This window comes from Oryzias latipes, chromosome 19 (assembly GCF_053564925.1).
Source record: "Oryzias latipes strain Hd-rR chromosome 19, Olatipes_Hd-rR_3.1".
In the NCBI taxonomy this organism is placed as follows: Eukaryota; Metazoa; Chordata; class Actinopteri; order Beloniformes; family Adrianichthyidae; genus Oryzias; species Oryzias latipes.
Window position 1 is genome coordinate 6,802,271 of NC_136255.1, and position 19,630 is coordinate 6,821,900.

General features: G+C 42.1%; 4 protein-coding genes and 1 long non-coding RNA gene across 10 annotated transcripts in view; 4 read left to right on the forward strand and 1 right to left on the reverse strand.

The window, feature by feature from the left end:
* Positions 1 to 5,583, reverse strand: part of LOC144988054 (uncharacterized) — a 9,577-nt gene extending 3,994 nt beyond the window's left edge. Inside the window, exon 1 of the long non-coding RNA XR_013651800.1 lies at positions 5,442 to 5,583. This is a non-coding gene — a long non-coding RNA (uncharacterized LOC144988054). The remainder of the gene's footprint in view (positions 1 to 5,441) is intronic.
* The window catches only part of LOC111946264 (homeobox protein Hox-B3a), a 16,541-nt gene extending 1,603 nt beyond the window's left edge, over positions 1 to 14,938 (forward strand). Inside the window, exons 1-4 of one of the 6 annotated variants that reach the window (XM_078938138.1) lie at positions 8,971 to 9,075; positions 9,492 to 9,628; positions 12,773 to 13,093; positions 13,648 to 14,938. In XM_078938138.1, the coding sequence (XP_078794264.1) occupies positions 12,868 to 13,093; positions 13,648 to 14,180 (759 nt within the window). In that variant the 5' untranslated portion in view covers positions 8,971 to 9,075; positions 9,492 to 9,628; positions 12,773 to 12,867 and the 3' untranslated portion in view covers positions 14,181 to 14,938. Of the gene's footprint in view, positions 1 to 8,970; positions 9,076 to 9,488; positions 9,629 to 11,917; positions 12,020 to 12,772; positions 13,094 to 13,647 lie in introns of those variants that run through there. The other 5 variants (XM_023949481.2, XM_078938142.1, XM_078938140.1 and 2 more) reach the window with 5 other exon arrangements.
* Positions 57 to 2,560, forward strand: hoxb6b (homeobox B6b). The gene is made up of 2 exons (XM_004080651.4): positions 57 to 984; positions 1,768 to 2,560. Exons 1-2 carry the CDS (start codon positions 534 to 536, stop codon positions 2,022 to 2,024), a joined length of 708 nt encoding a protein of 235 aa, XP_004080699.1. The 5' UTR covers positions 57 to 533; the 3' UTR covers positions 2,025 to 2,560.
* hoxb5b (homeobox B5b) lies at positions 1,844 to 5,197 on the forward strand. The gene is made up of 2 exons (XM_004080652.5): positions 1,844 to 3,756; positions 4,239 to 5,197. Exons 1-2 carry the CDS (start codon positions 3,159 to 3,161, stop codon positions 4,484 to 4,486), a joined length of 846 nt encoding a protein of 281 aa, XP_004080700.1. The 5' UTR covers positions 1,844 to 3,158; the 3' UTR covers positions 4,487 to 5,197.
* A 342-nt stretch (positions 14,939 to 15,280) lies between the features above and the next one.
* Positions 15,281 to 16,598, forward strand: hoxb1b (homeobox B1b). The gene is made up of 2 exons (XM_004080650.5): positions 15,281 to 15,806; positions 16,009 to 16,598. Exons 1-2 carry the CDS (start codon positions 15,281 to 15,283, stop codon positions 16,317 to 16,319), a joined length of 837 nt encoding a protein of 278 aa, XP_004080698.1. The 3' UTR covers positions 16,320 to 16,598.
* Positions 16,599 to 19,630: the final 3,032 nt, after the last annotated feature.

Here is a 19,630-nt window from a genome sequence, read left to right on the forward strand (position 1 = left end):
GCTGTGAGAAAAAAACAATTTATTAGTGCGTTTATGGCTTGAGAAGGATTAATTAAGGAGACGGGATTTGAGGCAGATGAAGAAGAGTGAGACGCACTTTCTGCGTTACTTCGATGTGTGAGAGAACGAGTTTGTTGGAGGAGTTTGTTAGTGTTTGTATAGTTGTGTAACGTTTGCATACAACTAAAAAATATGCAGCTGCTTGCTGTTAATAAAGTATGCAAGCCTTTTCCAGTAGGGTGTCCGTGAAAGCGTGCGTAAAGCCAGACAGGCTGGAGCGCCTCATTTCGATTCACCGGGGACCCCTGCGCGCAACAAGAGCCCCCCCACGGGTGCAATAGTGCAAGCACAGACGGCAGCGATTGGCCAGAGGTTGATCAGATGGTACACTTCCCCTCTGCATTCAGAGGCACCTCACAACCCCCCCTTTCAGCAAAAACCAAATCTCCGATAAAGTAATGGCAAAAGCACTTGGACTATAAAAGACAACAAATCATATTCCTCCGGAGTATATACACCCCGTTGTCCACCCAATGAGTTCCTATTTCGTTAACTCAACTTTTCCCGTGTCTCTGCCGGGAGGACAGGACTCTCTCCTTGGTCAGATACCGCTATATTCCTCGGGATACACCGACCCGTTAAGACACTACTCCAACGCGGCCACATATGGAGCAGCCAACATGCAGGAGAAGGTTTATCCGGCGTCTTACTACCAGCAGACGGGCGCAGCAGCCGCGGCGATCTACGGTCGCGCTGGTGGCGGCGCGCCTTGCGACTACAACCCGGTGGGGACTTTTTACAAGGACGCAGAGGGCTCCTGCGCCTTCTCGAGCCGCGAGGATCAGCCTCTGTTTGTAACTCAAGAGCATCAGCAGCGGAAAGCGGAATGCCCGGAGCAAACTGTCAGCATGAGCAGCAGCATCGACGACAAGTCCTCAACTCTGATCTATCCGTGGATGCAGAGGATGAACGCGTGCTCCGCCGGTGAGTACACATATTTCCCTTATTTTGTTGTTGTTTTGTTTTTAAGGAGTGCACGAAACCAACCTTTCACAAACTCGGCATGCACGTACTTCTCAGTTAACTTTCAACATTTCTGAATCTGTGAGTTTAAATAAAACTTATGATCGCGCGCGGATCCCCACGCGCCGTCGTGGCGTCGAGTATCTCAACACTTGCAAATGTTAGTTGGACGTGCGCACTAGGCGCACGCACGAACCGGGCCTGCTCTGAACCGACCTCCAAGTCGTCACACTCGGCCGTTTTCCAGATGTTGCGTAAAACTGACGTTAAGCAGCAGCTGGAGGGTCGGAAAGGAATTAAAATATCTAAATATGTGAATATTGTTTATTGATCAATTGTGTGAAATGTGTGAAACACGCGGGCGATTTAGCTGTTAGAGGAAGTCACCTGGTTCTTTAAAAAAATGTGTTTAAAAAAATACCATCCTTTTACTTCTTTGTTAGGTCTATAAATACGTATTTTAATGCAAATTATGGTTTTAAAATGCCCAAATTACGCTTTTGTAGTACATGTTGTCAGTGGGGCCAAATGGGAGGGGGGAGGGGGTTAATAATAATCTAATAGTTAATACATTCAAAAGTAGTTTGGCAAATTCTGACACAATGAAAATCAAATTGTTTTTTGCAATAAAACCCTTCCTTTTTTAGAAGCACCACCTAAGCTTGTAATGTGATTTTTTTCTAAACGCACTGTCTCACTTAATTTATTCACACATTTTTCCTAAACTTGTTATTGTAATTGCAGGTCCATTTGGCACAAGTGGCCGCAGGGGCCGACAGACATACACCCGCTACCAGACCCTGGAGTTGGAGAAGGAGTTCCACTTCAATCGCTACCTGACCAGGAGGCGCCGAATAGAGATCTCCCATGCCTTGTGCCTGACGGAGAGACAGATCAAAATCTGGTTTCAGAACCGTAGGATGAAGTGGAAAAAGGAGAACAAACTCCTTAACCCATCAAAGACACCCGAGGAGGAGGAACAGGCGGAAAAAAAGAGCTGAAGAGACTATGGAATAGGATTCTTGGTTGTGGGTTCATGCGCCTCACCGGAACTATTCTGATGTATATTGTCTTTGTACATAAGTTTCATGTTAGAAGCGTGGTCTTTATTTCTGTTTCTGCACGGCAACACTGTCCGCATAATCAGAGCCTCCTCTGTCTGTCTTTGTGCTTGTGTATTTATTTAGGGGACTATGCAAAAAAATAAATAAAAAAAGTTATTTCATTTCTGTGTTTAGTTTTGGACACTGTTACAGTACCCCATATAGACCCTGCTGCATTTGGATTCAAACTTCTCGACATTTGCAGATGTGTTGTCCTTCCTCGTGAACCTGCTCCGTGACTCTGTGCTTTGTAGTCTGTAGGCTCGTCGTTTACACCTGTGCCATAAACGGTTCCATTTGTACAGATGAGATATGTTTCATGTTATTTATTGTTGTTAATTGTGTGTTCAATGCACAACTGGATACTGTGTGCAATATTTTGTTTAAAGGGAATTGTAAATATGAATAAAGGATTTTTGATGTACACATAAAAACTCCTCTTCCTTTTTCATTTGCATGAAAATGATTAGCATCCTCATGATCGGCGTCTCAAATGCCTCTGAAAGTCACAATAAATTGACATAAACTCTGCGTAAAGGTTATGATAATTTCCAGTTTGACACGCGGAGCCAAAACATGACAAAGGCGCAGCGGAAGAGTCTCTGTTATGTGTTACCTGAGCCGTTTGTGGCCTGTTTTACCCGCCTGTTATATAAATGATGGATTGTCTCCGCGGCCTGACAGCTGGTCCCGGTCGAACAATGCCACCTGTGTCCGCACGATGGCGCTCTCTCCCCGTGCGCATCTCGGAGCGCAGCGGGGAGGCACCATTGACTGGAGCCTAACGACCATTATTTCGTCATCATTTGTAACCATGGAGCATGAATTACCTCTTGAAGTCATCAGTGAGGATTTACGACTGGTCAACAAAGGCACGTGATTCCCGAACGCTCTCCCATATTTGGCCGCATACCTGGCAAAGTACAGTAGGGCTTCATTGCTTATAATTCATGATTGCATCCATAAATCGTGCAAGCACACAGGATTATAGCGACAAAGATCTACAAATCGAGGCTTTAAAAATCCAAGCAAATGAGCTCTTACTTTGTAAACTCGTTCTCAGGGCGCTATCCAAATGGCTCCGACTATCAGTTACTAAATTATGGGACTAACGGCGCTGTGAGCGGTTCCTTCAGAGACCCTGGCACCATGCACTCCGGGTCTTTCGGCTACAACTACAATGGCATGGACCTAACTGTGAACCGCACCAACACCGGCGGCCACTTCGGGGCCGTGCGGGAGGACGCCCGGGGATTCGGTCCGGACGCGCGCTACAGACAGACCCCAAACTGCTCGCTCTCATCTCCAGATTCGGTGCCGCCTTCGTGCGCCACAGCCAGCCGAGAGCCTCTGGAACTGAAAAGTCCCTCGCCTCCCTCCGACCGGAGCGCAACCTCAGGTGCCCTCAGCAAAGCCACCGGCGCGCATTTCACGGAGATAGAGGACAACTCTGTCGCCACGGAGAGCGAAGACGGCGCGCACGGCAGCGGCGGGTCCGGGTCCCGGGCGCAGCAGCAACAGCAGCCGCAGCAGCACCAGGAACCCAACGCCACCTCCTCCACCACAACAGCAAACGAATGCCAAACGCCACAAATATTTCCTTGGATGCGGAAACTGCACATAAGCCATGGTATATTTCCAAATCTATCATATTTTTTTGTTTGTTTGGAAAGGATGTCACACTGCGGCCGTGTCATTCATCTGTCAGGTGTTGCATGAGTGAACAGGCTGGCGTGGTTGACAGGAAAAAGGGCTTTATTTGTAAAAATGTTGTGAGCTTGTTGGAAGGGGTCCGCGTTTAACTCGCTGACAGACCCCTGGAGAGGATGATTCGTCCAATTTGGATGTTTGGTTTTTTTAAAAATGTGTCCAAATGAGCATTTAGGGAGAAAAATCAAAGACTAAAATGGTGGTGTTGTGTGTGCTGTTGGTTGCATGCCTTCCCTCCTTTCATCCGCTCATTTCATGTGACCCCTATGTCCATTACGCACGCCCAGCAAGCCAGAAAGACAAAAAAAGTCAATGTGATAATAACAAAACCGTGAAAAAGTCCTCGCTCTTGTTGTTTCAGTGCAGTTGTGCTAATTTTCTGGATGTTCTGTAAAATTGTAGATATGACTGGACCTGATGGGAAAAGGGCCCGAACTGCGTACACCCGCTACCAGACGCTAGAGCTGGAGAAAGAGTTTCACTTCAATAGGTACCTAACCAGACGGCGGAGGATAGAGATAGCCCACGCCCTGTGTCTTTCGGAAAGACAGATCAAAATCTGGTTTCAGAACCGCAGGATGAAGTGGAAGAAGGACAATAAACTGAAAAGCATGAGTCTTGTAACGGGAGGCAGCGCCTTCCACAACTGAACAACTTTTTGGGGAGAGTAAATTAGAGAACGTGAAAAAAACAATTACGAGTACTGTAAAGCTATTTAAAAAGCGCAGCACCTTTCAGCATGCCATTGTGATAGAAGAAGAAGTATTCTGTGCTCTTAAACATGCCATTTTTAGTTGAATATTGTTGTAGCGTAGATGTATTTGAAAAAAATATCATAAATCTGTAAATATCCTTGGGATTGTTCGTCCATTCTCTTTGCTCTCTCTTTAAAGTGTTTTCTGTCTATTGTATAACTTCTTGACGGTCTAACAGGAGTAAATTCATTGTATAGTTACAAAAAAAGAAAAAAAAGAATAAAAATATCAAAAGCAAGGCAACTTTTAAAACCATATGCTGCTTTTCATTGAATGTAATGTACTCCGGGGTCATTGAAAGCGCTTTAGTGTGACTTTTACTGCTATTTTTGATGGTTTACTTGTGGCCAAGATCATAAACTTTCATAAACAAGCCAATGTTTAGCTCTAGGATGTTTTGTGCATCTATTACTATCATATTATTATTATTATTATTGTTTAGAAGTAATTGCAAAAGACTATATACAACCTGTTAATGTGATAAACTTTTTGTGCAAAGGGTTATTCTGTGGATAGGCAGTGATGTAAGCTTTTTTTTCGCCAAAAAAGCTTTTGTATTTGTAAGTGAACTGATAGCGCTTGAAAATAAAGTTTCTGTCAATCGTTTGCAGCGCGTCTGGATTGTCTGTCAGAATAAATGCAGAATAAAAATAAAACTTTCCTTAGGGAGAAAACAGAGCTGCATCGCAACTTTCGGTACAGCCACGCCAAGAACTGATCTGTTAAGACTTGTTGAACATAGACAAGCCGTCAACTTTCAACGCAAGTTTTATTTACTTTTTATTTATTTGTTTTATGTATCCATTTACGCGCAGACAGAGCGAGAGAGAAAAACCTTGTCCTGTCTTACCTCCTCTGACTCTCCCCGCACCGACGTGCGTTTTCCATGAGAGAAATATGCTGCTGGTAAAATCCAAGAAAACAATAACAGAGCTGCCTTGGCTTTTTTTTGGGCATATAGGCCAGGCTGAAGTTGGTAAAAATACTCCCTTACCAAAGATTGTATAGACCTATATTACTTACAGACTGTGAAAAGTCACGTGAGGTCCATAAAGTTGGTTTTATGGTTTTGGGGAGTAGACAATGTACTATATAATTCACAACCTTGAAAGAAAGTGACGGCTTAACTGCATGGATGGGACTGGAAAGGTTGGACTGGGGAAGGAAGTGGTGTCCACTCATATTTAAACTGCCAGAATAATAGAAATAATTGTTGTTTTTAAAAAAGCTTGCTTGTGCAAAATGATAGATTTTCAGATTTAAATATATTTTTTGCAGCTTGGCAAATTTGGACAGGAACTTAACTTTATTTCAGTTGTTAAAAAAATAAAATATCAAAGTTTTTAAGAAGGCCCAAAATCCTGCTTAATAGTTTGTTTTGTTTTTAAAGAAAGTTACGATAAATTTCTTGCATTTTGATATTTTTGGGTTAAAACTCCCAAATCGTGTTGAGGCTTCACGGCGCGTCCAGAGCGCGAACTTGAGCGAGATCCTGAGAGATTTATGGCGCTTTGCCGAGTCACCGCCCGGCCAAAGGTGAAATCTCGGACAACGCGGAGCTGGACGCAGCCTTCACTTTTCCATAAAAGAGCCACGGGCTGCTTGGCCTTTCGCGCATTGTCTGCTGGCCGCTAATAAAACATAATGATGTTACGTGCAGGAAACTGGGGGCTGGATTACCTTCTGCCGACTCCTTCCAAACTAATTTCAGGTATTAAAAAAAGAAAAGAAAAAGTTAAAAGCAGTGCTGGGCTATCCGGGCCCCAGACATTTTCCCCATATTCATATCTATTAAGCGGCAATTTAACCAACATAATGAGTATTGCATATTGATAGGGGTAATCTGCAGCCGGATCTCATGCATAATTCATGGTGGCGGGGATCATCGCAGGGTCAGGAGACGATAGACTGCAGCCGCAGATGCGTCAGAAAGACGCGCGCTGCAGCCAGACTTTGCAGTGTCACCAATACAGATTGAGGACTGGCCAAAGTCAGCTTTTACACATCCCATTTTCAGTCTATTACGTGTACAAGTTACGCAAATTTCCCAACTTTCTGTTTTCTGTTTTTTTATTTTTTTTTTATTTTCAACAAATCCACCTTAGGCGAAAAAGAGAATTTGGAAAGCACCGACCCAAAAAAGGTGGTCCCAAGCCATGTTTCACTTAATTTAAATAAATAAAAAAACTACTTATTAACATTGGTAATTATCAATATGCGCAAGAAAACAATTTATTTTTCAATTTAGGCCATAAGTCAGGAAGCATTTAAACCCCCACACTACCTCTGATACGAGTCTATTTGATGCAGTCTCCTTTATTTAATAATGATGATGAAATGCGTGAAACAAATGTCCCCTTGAGCGTTTTTTGGGGAGCTCGGTTTATGGAGTCATAGATGCTGAATATCAGGGAGTGCCATGGTTCACAGTTTCTGCTCTCAAACTGCGCGTAATGCTGCAGGTTTGCCGGCAGAGGGCGCGTCAGACCTGCACGTCGGAATGATGGATGAGTTTTTCTTCCATCTACAGCTTCAGGCTCTTTGCGTCGGAGGTCACGGAGCAAAACATGGATACCCCCCCCCCCCCCACACACACACACACGAGCTTGTTTTCTGAAGGCTAAGGGAGAAAAAAATGTCTTTTTAGCCCATAATTTGATATATATTTTAAACAAACGTTTTATTTGTCTGAATCTTTAAATTCTCTTATTTGGTCTGGATCATAACTGAATGAAAGTCATTGCTCCTGTATTTTCAGGGCTAAGATATGTTTTAGAGACATTTGTTTTATGCGGTAAAGTAAACCTTTCTTAAATGTCCAGTAATGATCTAATAATTTTTTATACAAAGTCAATTCCCGATAGTTTTTAGTGTACGATTGTATGGTTAGCTTACTGAATTTCTTGTTTAAATAAAATAAAACCATTATTTGAATTATCACCTTTGCATTAATTTTTTTAAATTAAAATATGAAAAATTACATTTTTTACATTTGTGTACACATTTGTGTTAGTTCCATCTTAAATAAAGCGTTGCAGAAATATCAGAAGTGTGTTGGCAGTTGTAAAAAAAAATCAATGGAAATGCTATCGGAGCAACAGCGCCTCTCTCCTCCTTTAACAACGTTGCAGAGGGTCATCTTTAGGACACCTCCTCTTTAGACATCTTGAACATGCCCTCATTGGGCATCAACCTGCTCACTTTCTATGGCTGATCAATGAACTGAGCGCTCAATGTTTACTGAAGCATTGGTCTTCAGAGTTGCTTGAATGTTCAAAGAAAGCCTCACAGTTTTTAGTTGTTGTTGACATACAGGAAACCGAGGTATTGTCAATCCTAAAAAGCTTTGAGCTGAAAGGTTGTTGAAGCTCACAGGCTTTAACATTAGAGAAGCCACAGCAAAATAAAAAAAATAAATTCACCACTTATTTCATATTTTTATTATCCAGTTATTTACACTTTTGTGAGGTTTATTCATAATGTTGTGCTTTTGTGTTGGCTTTATGCTCATAAGTGGAAAAATGTGTCATAAAACCTTTTGAAGATGTCATAAACAGGTCAACTTTCCTACATTTCGTGAACACTACCAACTGGAGAACTCCACATTTTTGAAAACTAAAGAAAAATCAAATTTTAAACTATTTATTTGAAATAAAATACAAATTTCAACTGAACACGCTTCATGAAGTGAAGATTTGCTGCTAATGTCCTGAACTGACTGCTTTTGAATCGAATTAAAAGTGCTTCCATCAATAGTCATAAATACATGCTTCTGGGATGCTGTGATTAACATTTACAACCAAATGCCATCAAATGAAATGAATTATTACCATGAACAGTGATTTTTGGAAGCTTGACAATATCACTTTAATCATGCACAGTCCATTTTCTTTATTGATTAATTAGAAAATGGTTACATGTTACATAAAATGAGGATGTGTTGCTTTTCACACTGAAAACACACATTTATTGACCACAGTTAACAGGGGAAACAGAAGTGGCATCCAAGTGTCAATGTAAGATTATGTGTCAACTCTTCAAAGGCACCTAATGTGGTCTTTTAACTTTTACTCACCTTTTTAGGTTTCCTCCTTGTGAAATAAAAATCATACATTTGTTTTGTGGGTGATGACACTTCACCTCCAGGAGAGGAAATCACTAAGCTTAAAGTTAGAAAAATAAATGTGTGTGTGCCTTTGCTCTGTGGGTCAGCAGTCTTCCTAGTGGAATGTGATGACAGAGCTCTTTGTGGAGATGCAGGCCTTCAGCAGAGTTGGAGAGTCCCTCTTTTTGTCCCTTCTTTCTCGTGCCATGAGTGAGACATCAGGGGACAATGTAGGGATTGTTCGCCACTTCATTTATCATGTTTTCTCTTTGCTGCCAATGAGGAGGAGTTTAAGTCTGTGAGGAGGAGCTTGAAAAACAGCTTCAAGACGGCAGGCTGCAGTGAGAATCTGACCTGGAGAGAAGATGCAAAGAGAAAAGTAAGTTCGCTAAAGTTAGTCTTACTGTTTGAGAAGACAAGAGATGCACATTTACAAGCAAGAGCATTAAGATAATTGATTTGTTAATGTTAGTGATTGAATTTTATTTTGAAGGCTTATTTCATTCAAACATAACTCGCTGACTGCTGACAATTGTCCCATAAACACATCTGTTGTTCATCTGTTTCTTTGCTGATTATAAGTTCTGCATAAATATAAATCTGTGTTGTTTGTTTGTTAGTGCTTTTGTTTATTTATTGGCTGGCTTATGTTGACGTGGGGAAATCAAGCTGCTGCCACTGTTGATTCAACTGTCTCTGAATAAATTCAGAGCAATAAATGGCCCCTGCCTGCGGACACGTGGTCCCAGCAGTTAATTGACAGGAGAGGTTGCAGAGAGCTGCATTTGTCAGCAGGCCGGCACGCCGAACGCAGGGCGGTGGAGGAGGAGCACGGGGTGAGGCAAGGGGAGTGCATGTGTCCATCACGCACACCAGACAGGCTGCCACCAAGACAGGGGAGTGATGAGAGAGCAGCACGGGCCCATTGCCATGTAAGTGAACGATAACCACAGTCCACAGATATCAAATGTAGTTATGCTTATGCTGTCTGCCTCTATTCAGTGCAGCGACCGATCAGATCACAACCCAACCTGCCTCCATCCCCTCTCTCATCTATCAGAGGCCTGTTTATTTCCCAAACAACACCACCTATTGCCGATTTTCATGGTGTTTTTATGATATTTTTTATGGGCTATCAGCCCAACTTATGGTATTTTGACCAGTTTATGTTTTGACCTGCTCCCAGAGTATACTGTACAAACACAATATGGATAGTTTTCATTGTCTGCTAAAACCAACTTGTTGATCCCAGCTGATGGTACGTTTGAATGATCTTATTTATGTTTTTTATGTCGTGTTTCCTCAATCTCATGATGTTTTTCGTCATTTCACATTGTTTTACAGAATATAACCTACTGTTATTTTCATTATTTCATAACACCTGCTGGACATTGTGCCAGTTTGAAACCCAGGAATATTATGTATCAGAAGTAACATCTATTGATGCAAATTTGCATATACTTCTGATCCAAATTTACGTTAATTTAGCATCTACTTGAAAGCTAAAACAGAGGTGAATTTTCCCCCCTAGCAGTAAAAAAATTCAGTTTTCTTTTTCTATCACAGATCCAACTCATCTAGATCCGCTGCGCCAAAAGGGAACTTTCAAAATCTGTAATTTAAAACTAAGGAAAGTCCAGATTAGCAATGAGGTGCGTTGACTTAGCTGTCACAAAAACAGCTTTTTGGAATTTCTTTTGGAAATATTTGATATGACCTTGTGTCATCCTTTGGAAAATAAAAAGAGGCCTTCCTCTCTGATGACTCAAATCATAGCAGGAGGTTTTGAAGGAAATGCAATTAAACCAGAAACATTAAGGATCATTGGCTGCTATTATTCCTAAAATATGAGGCTTTTGGGGAAAACATGTTTTTTAAATAAGTTACATATTTTGGATTTGGAAGTGGTTTATTTCAATCATGCAAAAAAAATAAAAAAATAAAAAACTAAACAAGACAAACAACAGCAATGTATATCTAGAGTTGTATCTAACAAATAATTAGTCATAAATATTGAAATTGTCCAAAAGCATTGTTAAAATGGAGTGCGACAAAACAAACATCCCATCGCGTTTTAATTTTTTTTCTTTACATAAATGATTATTTAACTTCTGATCAGTTATTTATACTTTACCAAAACAGAGGCACATAATAAAACATTTTAAAAACACACACACACAAAAAACATCCATCAGTTTTAATAAATCAAATGACATTGAGAAAGATATTTGAGTGTGTCATACAGTGGCTCATATTCTTTTCAGAAAAATAACTCCTTTTATGTCATGAAGACTCTCATTCATCCAGGTTGATCCCATCGCAGTAGTAGGTTTTAAAACCCCTCCCCCTTGAAGACATATAAACCAGCTCTTTTATATTGAAGAACTGAGAAACCTTTTGGATAATAGGTGAAACATTTTCAGCTTTGAAAACCAAGTCCAGATAACAACTTTTAAACCTACCACAGCGATGAACTCAGTTTATGGTAAAAGAAAATCTGGGCATAAAACATCAACATGGTATGATCAGTTTCCTCTTTTTGTGGGGTCTAAACGGGCCTGAATGTGTTGTGCTGGAGCTGAGGGAGCAAATGAAGCATCTGTTCTTCTCCAGCGCCACCATTGCGTGTCATTTCTTCGCTTCAGAGATCAAAGACAGCAATTTGCCTTCATTAACGCCACTTAGTTAAATATTACCTGGAAGATCAGAGCAAAATGGGAGATCAAAGCGCCGCAGATCGATCGATTTGATCGTCAAAGCAGCATCCGTGCAGTTCCAACAGTTCCTTTATGAAAAAAGTTCATTAAAATGGTTGACATGCTCCGAAAATGCAGTAAGAAAATGTAAATTAAAATCTGATTTTTAAAAATAGTATTTAAACCTTTTCTTTTTTTAAGTTACCCAAAACCAAACGTTTTTCGTTAAAATGCTTTTTTTTGGCAACAAACGAAAATATTTTATTTTTATTTGATGTTTTGTCTTTTTTATTTTCATTTATCTATCTGGAAGATGTCCACGTGTTAAACCGAGCCTGCATGATCAGCATCCCCCCCCCCCTCACACACGCGCTCAGAAACGCACACACACCCACGCACATTATGTGTGTGGAAACGCATCGCAGGGCGGTCTGAGCTGCAGAAACACTGTCCAGTCTGCTTTATCCCCCCCCCCCCCCCCCCCCCGCTCCAAAAAAAGCCACATTGCAACCTTTTCATCCACAGCTGGCCCTCTTTTCTGGAATTATTGTAATCCGGGAGGTTTTACACAGAGGTGAGGGGCGCGCGGCGCTTGTTTCAGGGCTGGAATGAATGCGCGTAGCGAAGGTAAGGCAGCAGAGCTGTTGTGCCGCGGAGCAGCTTATGTGTCTTTATGATTTACGAGCCTGACTGCAGCTCCACGGTTCAACCAGAGTTCAGAAAGCTGCATGCCTCCAGACTTCTTCTTCTTCTTCTTCTTCTCTCCATCTCTTCTCCTGACTGCGTTTCTCTTCTCCTCCAAACTATAATTTTGTTCCGTTTATTCTTGGAAGAAAAGAGAATTCAATTTTACTTAAGGACTGAGAGGTTTGTCCCTTTTTTCTCATTCAGGGCACAAACCAGCTGCGACGAACAGCGGATCTATTATGTATAGTTTTGTTTGTGACGGATGACTTTTTCACTACATTGTGATATAGCATTTCATTTTCCCTTTACAAGCAGGACCATCCATTAGCTGAATAATGGCTGTTATTTTTTTAACGGTTACACAGGCCATAATGTAATTTCTGAAAACACCACGGAGCGCGCAATAAAGAAATGCTGATTTCCTTCTTGCATATTTGAGAATATTTATTTGTATAATTTTGGCTCTTTAGTGCCATGTTAATCCCAGTTAAATAAACAACAGATTTACTTAGTGATTTTAAAATATTTTTATTGAATTGAATTGTGTGTCTTTTTCGGGTTTGCTACTCCACAAACTCTTTATTTTCTCTGCTTGGAGAGGCATGCTATTCATGTCAGCATACTATTCATCTGATAAGATGGATCATGTGGTCTCCTCCCTGATCCTGTCTTTTTTTCCTTGTATGCTTTCAGGCCAGAAGCCCTCGGCTCTCTGGAAACCTGCCATGTGACATCTGGCTGTTTGCGCTCCGCCAGAAGGTCAAAAGAAGCCCGCTCATTTCACAGAAATGCAGAAAGCCAAAATCCTGCAGCAGCAGCAGCCGCTCGTCTTCTCCTCCGGGTTTGAGTGCCTTCAGCAGGCACCGACGCAGCGGCAGCGCGCGGAGACGTTTGAGCGTGCGTGTCCCCGGAGGTCAAAAGCGCAAACCCCCAAGTTTACTGTCAGCAAAACCATTTTCCCCTGGATGAAGGAGTCCAGACACTCAGAGCACAAACCCGACAGCAGGATCTCAGGTTTGTATGAAGTCGACAGCATCAGCCTTATACATTTAGTGTTTTCTTCTCTTTTGAACCTCCATCTGGGCATCAATGTGGCTCGCATTTTCTCCTTTTTCCGGTTCTTAGTCGTTCAAACCACATTCAAGGTGAAAAAGGAGATTAAAATAAGAGGAAAAATGAAAAAATATCAAATTAATTATTTTGAATCAAAAGGCTCCCCTTTTTATACATTTAGTTTTGTCGACCGCCTTGTATGTATATTGCCTTCCTGTTGTCATTATAATTTTTATTAAGAAATATAGAACAGGACGGAAAATTCAAATTATATACGCTGATCAAAAAACAAAAATTCTCTGAAAATTTTAGAAAGATTGTCTAACCTTCAGATCTTTTAACACCCTCTCAAAAGCTTTGATATGTAAACCCGCTCCTTTATCTGCTCACTTAAAAGATGTAGGTCCTACATTTTTTCTGAGTTTCAGGAAAACACGTGGTGAAGACCCAAAGGAGGAAACAATAGAATATGTTGTTTTTATTAGCACTTATTTTCTGTGCATTTTTACCCACAGACGACGATAAAGCCCCAAACGCCACCCTGGCCTCCAAGCGCACGCGCACCGCATACACGAGCGCCCAGCTGGTGGAGCTGGAGAAGGAGTTCCACTTCAGCCGCTACCTGTGCAGGCCGCGGAGGGTGGAGATGGCCAGCCTGCTCAACCTCAACGAAAGGCAGATCAAGATCTGGTTTCAGAACCGGAGGATGAAGCAGAAGAAGGACCAGAGGGCGCGCGGCCTCACTGCCTCCCCCTGCTCACCCCCATCCTCACCCTCTGCCGGCGCGAGCCCGACCCTGGCCAGCCTCGGATATGTCCACGTGGGCGGCGATTACTTGCAGGCCTCCCCTCCTCTGAAGCCCCAGAATGCACAGCTGGCCTACCCTACAGAATTCAGCAAATACCCAGATCCGGATCTGACGTGCGGCCCGCAGTTTGAGGCGCAGTACAACAGCCCGGGAGGGGGGGATTTGAGCGGGCCATACCTCTCACAGAGCTGCACTCCTCAGGACAGAATCCTGCAAGCTCCAAGACTGACGCATCTGTAGAGCCAACCGTTATTTATATATTTAAAACCCTTGCTTTGCACATTTATTATTATTCAGGGTGGTTCCATGTAGAAACAAGTTTTCTTTTTAAAAGGGTTCTCATGGTCTAAGTATAAAAAAAACCAAAACTCTTATCCAAGAGGCATTCTCAATTGAGCACTAATTTGAGTATTACATAATTGATTGGAAGTAAAAAAAAAGATTAGAACATTAAAAAATAAGTTCAGATGACCCTTTTCGAAACTTTTCTGCAATTTTTACGACATTTATTTGATTATTTATTATTTATCATAATCTTTTGGTCATTTTTGCTGCTAACGTTCATTAAAACGTCATTTTTTTTGAAAAAGCAAAAAACCTTCAGTTAGAAAATATTCAAAAAAAGGGAGAACTGTATTTAAAAGTTGCTGCAAAAGTAAAATGTCAACAATTAAAACGTAATGTACGCCAGAGAACCATCACGCCACCTTAACTGTCACTAAATTACAGACGGGCGTTTAGATAAAAGGTAAAATTAGAAGCTGAGAAATTATAAGTAAAGTTTGTGTCTTAACTGTGCAGCTAAACGAAAATTATTTTTTCTTTCAATCTGACCCATTAGTTTGGTTCTTTCCAGAGCAAAATGGGTCAATGAAGCTGTCAGTCTTTAAAAAGAGACGTGATGGATGACTGAATCCATGGCGGCCTGACTGTCTCGGTATCTGTGCGGCATTCGCGGCAAAAGCAGCCCCAAAACACGTAATAAATCAACTTTTAATTGAACCTCTACTATCATAATAATTATAATTATTATTTGAAACCTTTTATTTTTTCATGTGAAGGTTCCTTTAGCTCTGTAGGCTGAAGTGTTTGTGTTTGATTGAAGCATTTGTCATGTAAATGCAAGCAGTTTGATGGACGAGCCTGCAGACTTGACAGGCCGCTTTAGGTCATCAGCTATTGGAGTTTATCGGGTCACGTGGTGTGTCAGGAAGGTGATATGAGGGTGGAAGGCAGTTTTACAGCTTTGACATACTACCTAAGGTCAGGGCACAGGGAGCGCCGATTAATGACTGTCCAGTCTGGATCGGTTTTGCGCAAAGACCAGGCCCGGGTTCAGGATGAACTCGTACTTAGATTATCCTGTGTGTAACCATGGAGGAGCAAACATTTTCAGTGCCAAGGCCGGATACCCCAATTTAAACCACGGATATGTGTCATCCAACTCGTGTCCAACAGCTGACAATTACGCACAGGACGGTCGTTTGGTGGCTGCAAATCCTGCGCCCCTTCATCCACCCAGTCTCCACCAAACTCAACTGGATCTGCAGTTTCCGTTACCAGGAAACCCAATGTACGGCTCCCCGCTGGAGTTCGGACACCACCAGTATGGCCTCGCTCCAGACCAGGACCGGAGCTTCATTCACGCACAGCTTTCCCCAAACATGGCGCCGTTTTCTGGAGATGGCTGCGGGCCTGCAGCTGGAGCCAGCTCTCACTATCTGCATCCCAGCAGTGATCAAAGGCAGCAGGAGTTTCCAGAAAACGTTTACGCAAGAGTGCCGGCACAGTGCAGAGAGAAGGACGTGGATGAAACTTCAAAAACTTTCGACTGGATGAAAGTGAAGAGGAATCCCCCCAAAACAGGTTTGTCATGGATGTAAAATAAAAAAGAACGCGGGTTAAGAACCTGAAAGAATAGTAAAACTTTCAGCTGAGTGTTGTGGGTGAAAATCTTCCGGGGAATAATTTAGTTTTTCTCTCATTCATCTCATGTTACGCATCAGCTCTCTATCTATGTTGTTTGTCCTCCATCGTCATCATGCCATTCGTTTTCCCCATTAAACAGCGGTCCAGTCGGAGTTTGGGGTTCCCGGCCAGATCAACGTCATACGCACCAACTTCACCACCAAGCAGCTGACGGAGCTGGAGAAAGAGTTCCACTTCAACAAGTACCTGACGCGCGCGCGGCGGATAGAGGTCGCAGCCAGCTTGGATTTAAACGAAACGCAGGTGAAAATCTGGTTTCAGAACCGCAGGATGAAGCAAAAGAAGCGGGAGAAGCTCGGTTACGTTTTGGGAAATCCCTCGGCCTCCGTGGAGAAAGCTCGCAGCTCCGAGTCCTCTCCAAAAGCTAAGGAGATAAACTCTGAACACTGATAAGAACGTGGAGGCCTGAGCGCGTTTCCACTCAGAAATGGCACCATTCCAGAACATTAAAAAATATCTGGGTTGTGGCCTCACAGGGTATGTTTAATGTGTTCAACACTGACTTGATGCTGAGAAATCTTTTTTTGTAAAATGTTTCCCATAATTTCTGCATATTTCTATATGCTGTGATTTGAGTTGGTGTCATCGTTTGCACTATTTATTTCCAGGATGTTTCAAACAATTGTTCAGATGATTTAACTTAATAAAGTCTTAAGAAAAACAAAAAAAGTTCCTTAATTGTGTGTTTTTTTAAAATCAATGTTTAGTTAATTTTTGGAATGTCTTCTTCCTGATCTTCTGAAATTTTGAGTGAAAATCTTCTTTTTTACCGTAATATTATTTTAAATACTGTCACCTCCATAAATAATCCCAACAAAGTCCCCTTGCATAATGTGACAAGAGGAATCTTACACAACACACAGGGTGGCTCTGTGTGACCTTTTCACCTCCAAATACCTCCAGGGGATCTAAACATGACAACAAACTCCAGGAAGCCAGGTCTCACCCTTGATTTGTTACCCAAATTCTATGTATACAGCTGACAGCACCTACAACACATTTAAGCTGCTAAATTAAAATCGGATTCTTCAACAAGCCTGTTGTGGCGTCACCTTTGGCTTGCAGGGCCTGACCACCTTCTTCCCCCTGATGCTGAAGGGTCGTAGTTTCAATATTTGCTGTGGGTGTTGGGTTAGCACACACTCTTCTGCCCCACCAGCCCTGGCCTGTTGATGTCTTTCTCTTAAAGTTGGGTTCACACAGAGTTCAGGCCCAAATGAATGCAGAGCCAATCTGTCAAGACACCAGAGTGACTCAGGGAGGTAAACTCTTGGGCTCCTGCACCTCCGATTTTTGCAGGTATTGCTTTCAATTCTGAGACTAACAAGGCAGTGGGACATTAGGTCTATGTTCGAGATTGTTTGAACTTGAATCTCATTAAGGTGCCCGAAAACACGTTTTTAGGAAATGGAAGTCAGCAGTCATTGGAAATGTATGCGTGTATATGCAGTTCCTTCAAAACTAAATTAAAAATTTATACAGTTTCCTGCATAGAAGTTACAGTTGAAATACCATGCAGCTCATTACTGTAAATTAGAAAGAATGCTTAATGATTTGAAGCCAGGTGTGTCAAGCCAAAAGCCTCCCCTTCAAATGAGTCACGAGGCAACAATAGGTACGGTGACGGATTCTGCAGCGGAAAAAAGGGGGAACCGTGCAGAACACAAGTGTGGGACTTCATTCCAGGGATGCGATCCCGGCCATCTCTGCCGGCAATATCTCAGCTCTCCCAGCAGGCTCTCCATCTGGAGGTGTCAGAGTCTGTGCCGCAGCCAACGCCATGGAGACAGATGTTCAAAGCTGGGGGAGTGGAGGGAGATGTTTTTCACCTTCGAATCAGAGCCCTCCTTGTTTGCAGCCTGCATGGAAGGCAAGGAGCAGATAGTAGAGCAAATAGAATTAAACACAAATAGAAAACACTGAACATCCCTTCTTTAAATCCAAAAACGACAACAACACAAAAATGAAGACATTACAAATCCAGCTGACCGCCTTGGATAATTTGAACACCTCCAGCAGGCCTGGACCTCTCCACCCCTCCCTCATCACTTTGACAGAGGTCAGCCTGATGCTGTTTGTACCCCCAGCTGCTTGCAGTTGTTGCGGGCTCTTTTACAAGTCTATTGCCAGGAACACTTCCTTGGTTTTTTAGCAGGTCTTCTGTCGCATGTCACTCTGCAGGGTCTCCAGGCTTCAAAGGTAACAGTATTCATGGGATGAGAGGGGGTTGGTCATCCCGATACCTCATTGTTTTTATTGTGAGAAATCAAATGCCGCTTATAAGCGTTGAGCATCATTACAATTTGGAAATTTAAATTAGACTTCAATATACATCGGCATCAAATCACAGCGTGGAGCTTTATTCACTTTTAAATTGCAAAGAAATATCATAAAATCAAAACCCACAAGGAAATGCAACACTTTAGCAATTCAGGGAAATCTAATTACACACAACAGTGCTGGGTTTATAAATCTTTTATTTATTTAAAAAATACAACATCAATCTATAACTTGAAAAAATCTATGCCCTCTTTTTAAAAACAAAATCCAATTTCCATTTTTTAAATGTCAGAATAGCTGATTTAGTAAGTCAAGTTCCACATTCATACATTTTGCTGTGTAGTTGCGTAAAATCTGAATCTGCTGCAGGAACCAGTTTCTCCTTTAAACCTTATATATATATTACATTTAGAGAAGTGTTCTTTATGCTTAAATGTAATTGTTTGGACAGAGTGACATTTACTGGTGAGTAATTGGTAATAAAAAAATGTCAATGGGTGCGTTTGCCTGTCTATGCATTTTTCAAGGTGCAAATGTAAGTGGGTAGAAATACATAGAAAAGTTTCTTTAGGCATAAATAAATTAGTGAGTACTTCATAATAAGGAAGTAAACAATAATTACGTTTAGTTATGTAATTTTAGGGTTCTCAAACACACAAAAAAATCAGTGTGATTATTTTCTGCACGTTCATATGCTGGGGTTTTGTGGAGATGTGTTGTCTAGGTATGAATGGCACACTTTCTTTCTCCTTTGTCTTGGTACTGAGCCTCTTTATAGCCCAGCCTCTGAGGCACTTGACAACCATCCCCCATCTGAGGGCCTATTGGATCTGGAAGCGCCAGCTGACCTGAAGTTTCTGTCTCTTGGGTCCCCACTTGCGACTGGATCTTTTCCCCACTCCATCAGCTTGGTAACTGAGAGAGACAAGTGACTTGGCCAGGGTTAACATCTTAATACTCCCTGGTATTGCCTCCAGGATTCAAACGGCTACCCCTAATAGTTTTCCTCCTCTGTGCGCCTGTCAGACAGCCCTGACTATAAACCGTAAGAAAAACAAGACTAGCTAAGAGGCAGTGTAACGAGGCAGCACAATGAAATAATGAGAACTGGTGAGGATGAGTGGAGCACTCAAGGTTCGGTGTGAGGATTGAGGTCTGGAGTCTCTGCTGTGCCAGAGGATGATGCTTTGCATAGAGCCTGAACGCTTGAAATTAAACCAAGCCCTTCCTGAGAAGCCCAGGAAGGGGGGAAACCAGAACTCAATCAGTGTCACGTCACATGGTTCAAAGCGGCCAATTCGACGCTGCTACGAGGCTGAGAAATGCAAGGTGACAGTTCATTTTACCAGTGACAGTGTGTCGGTCTCGCTTGCTGGTTCCCCAGTCAATTCCCAGCGAGCAGTGAAGGTTGCTAGAGACAG

Excerpts from the sequence above, each read along its gene's own strand:
- hoxb6b (XM_004080651.4), top strand. The coding sequence starts at position 534 with ATGAGTTCCTATTTCGTTAACTCAACTTTTCCCGTGTCTCTGCCGGGA. Across the intron at positions 985-1,767 it reads GATGAACGCGTGCTCCGCCG|GTCCATTTGGCACAAGTGGC; the intron begins GTGAGTACACAT and ends TTGTAATTGCAG.
- hoxb5b (XM_004080652.5), top strand. The coding sequence starts at position 3,159 with ATGAGCTCTTACTTTGTAAACTCGTTCTCAGGGCGCTATCCAAATGGC. Across the intron at positions 3,757-4,238 it reads GAAACTGCACATAAGCCATG|ATATGACTGGACCTGATGGG; the intron begins GTATATTTCCAA and ends GTAAAATTGTAG.
- hoxb1b (XM_004080650.5), top strand. The coding sequence starts at position 15,281 with ATGAACTCGTACTTAGATTATCCTGTGTGTAACCATGGAGGAGCAAAC. Across the intron at positions 15,807-16,008 it reads GAGGAATCCCCCCAAAACAG|CGGTCCAGTCGGAGTTTGGG; the intron begins GTTTGTCATGGA and ends CCCATTAAACAG.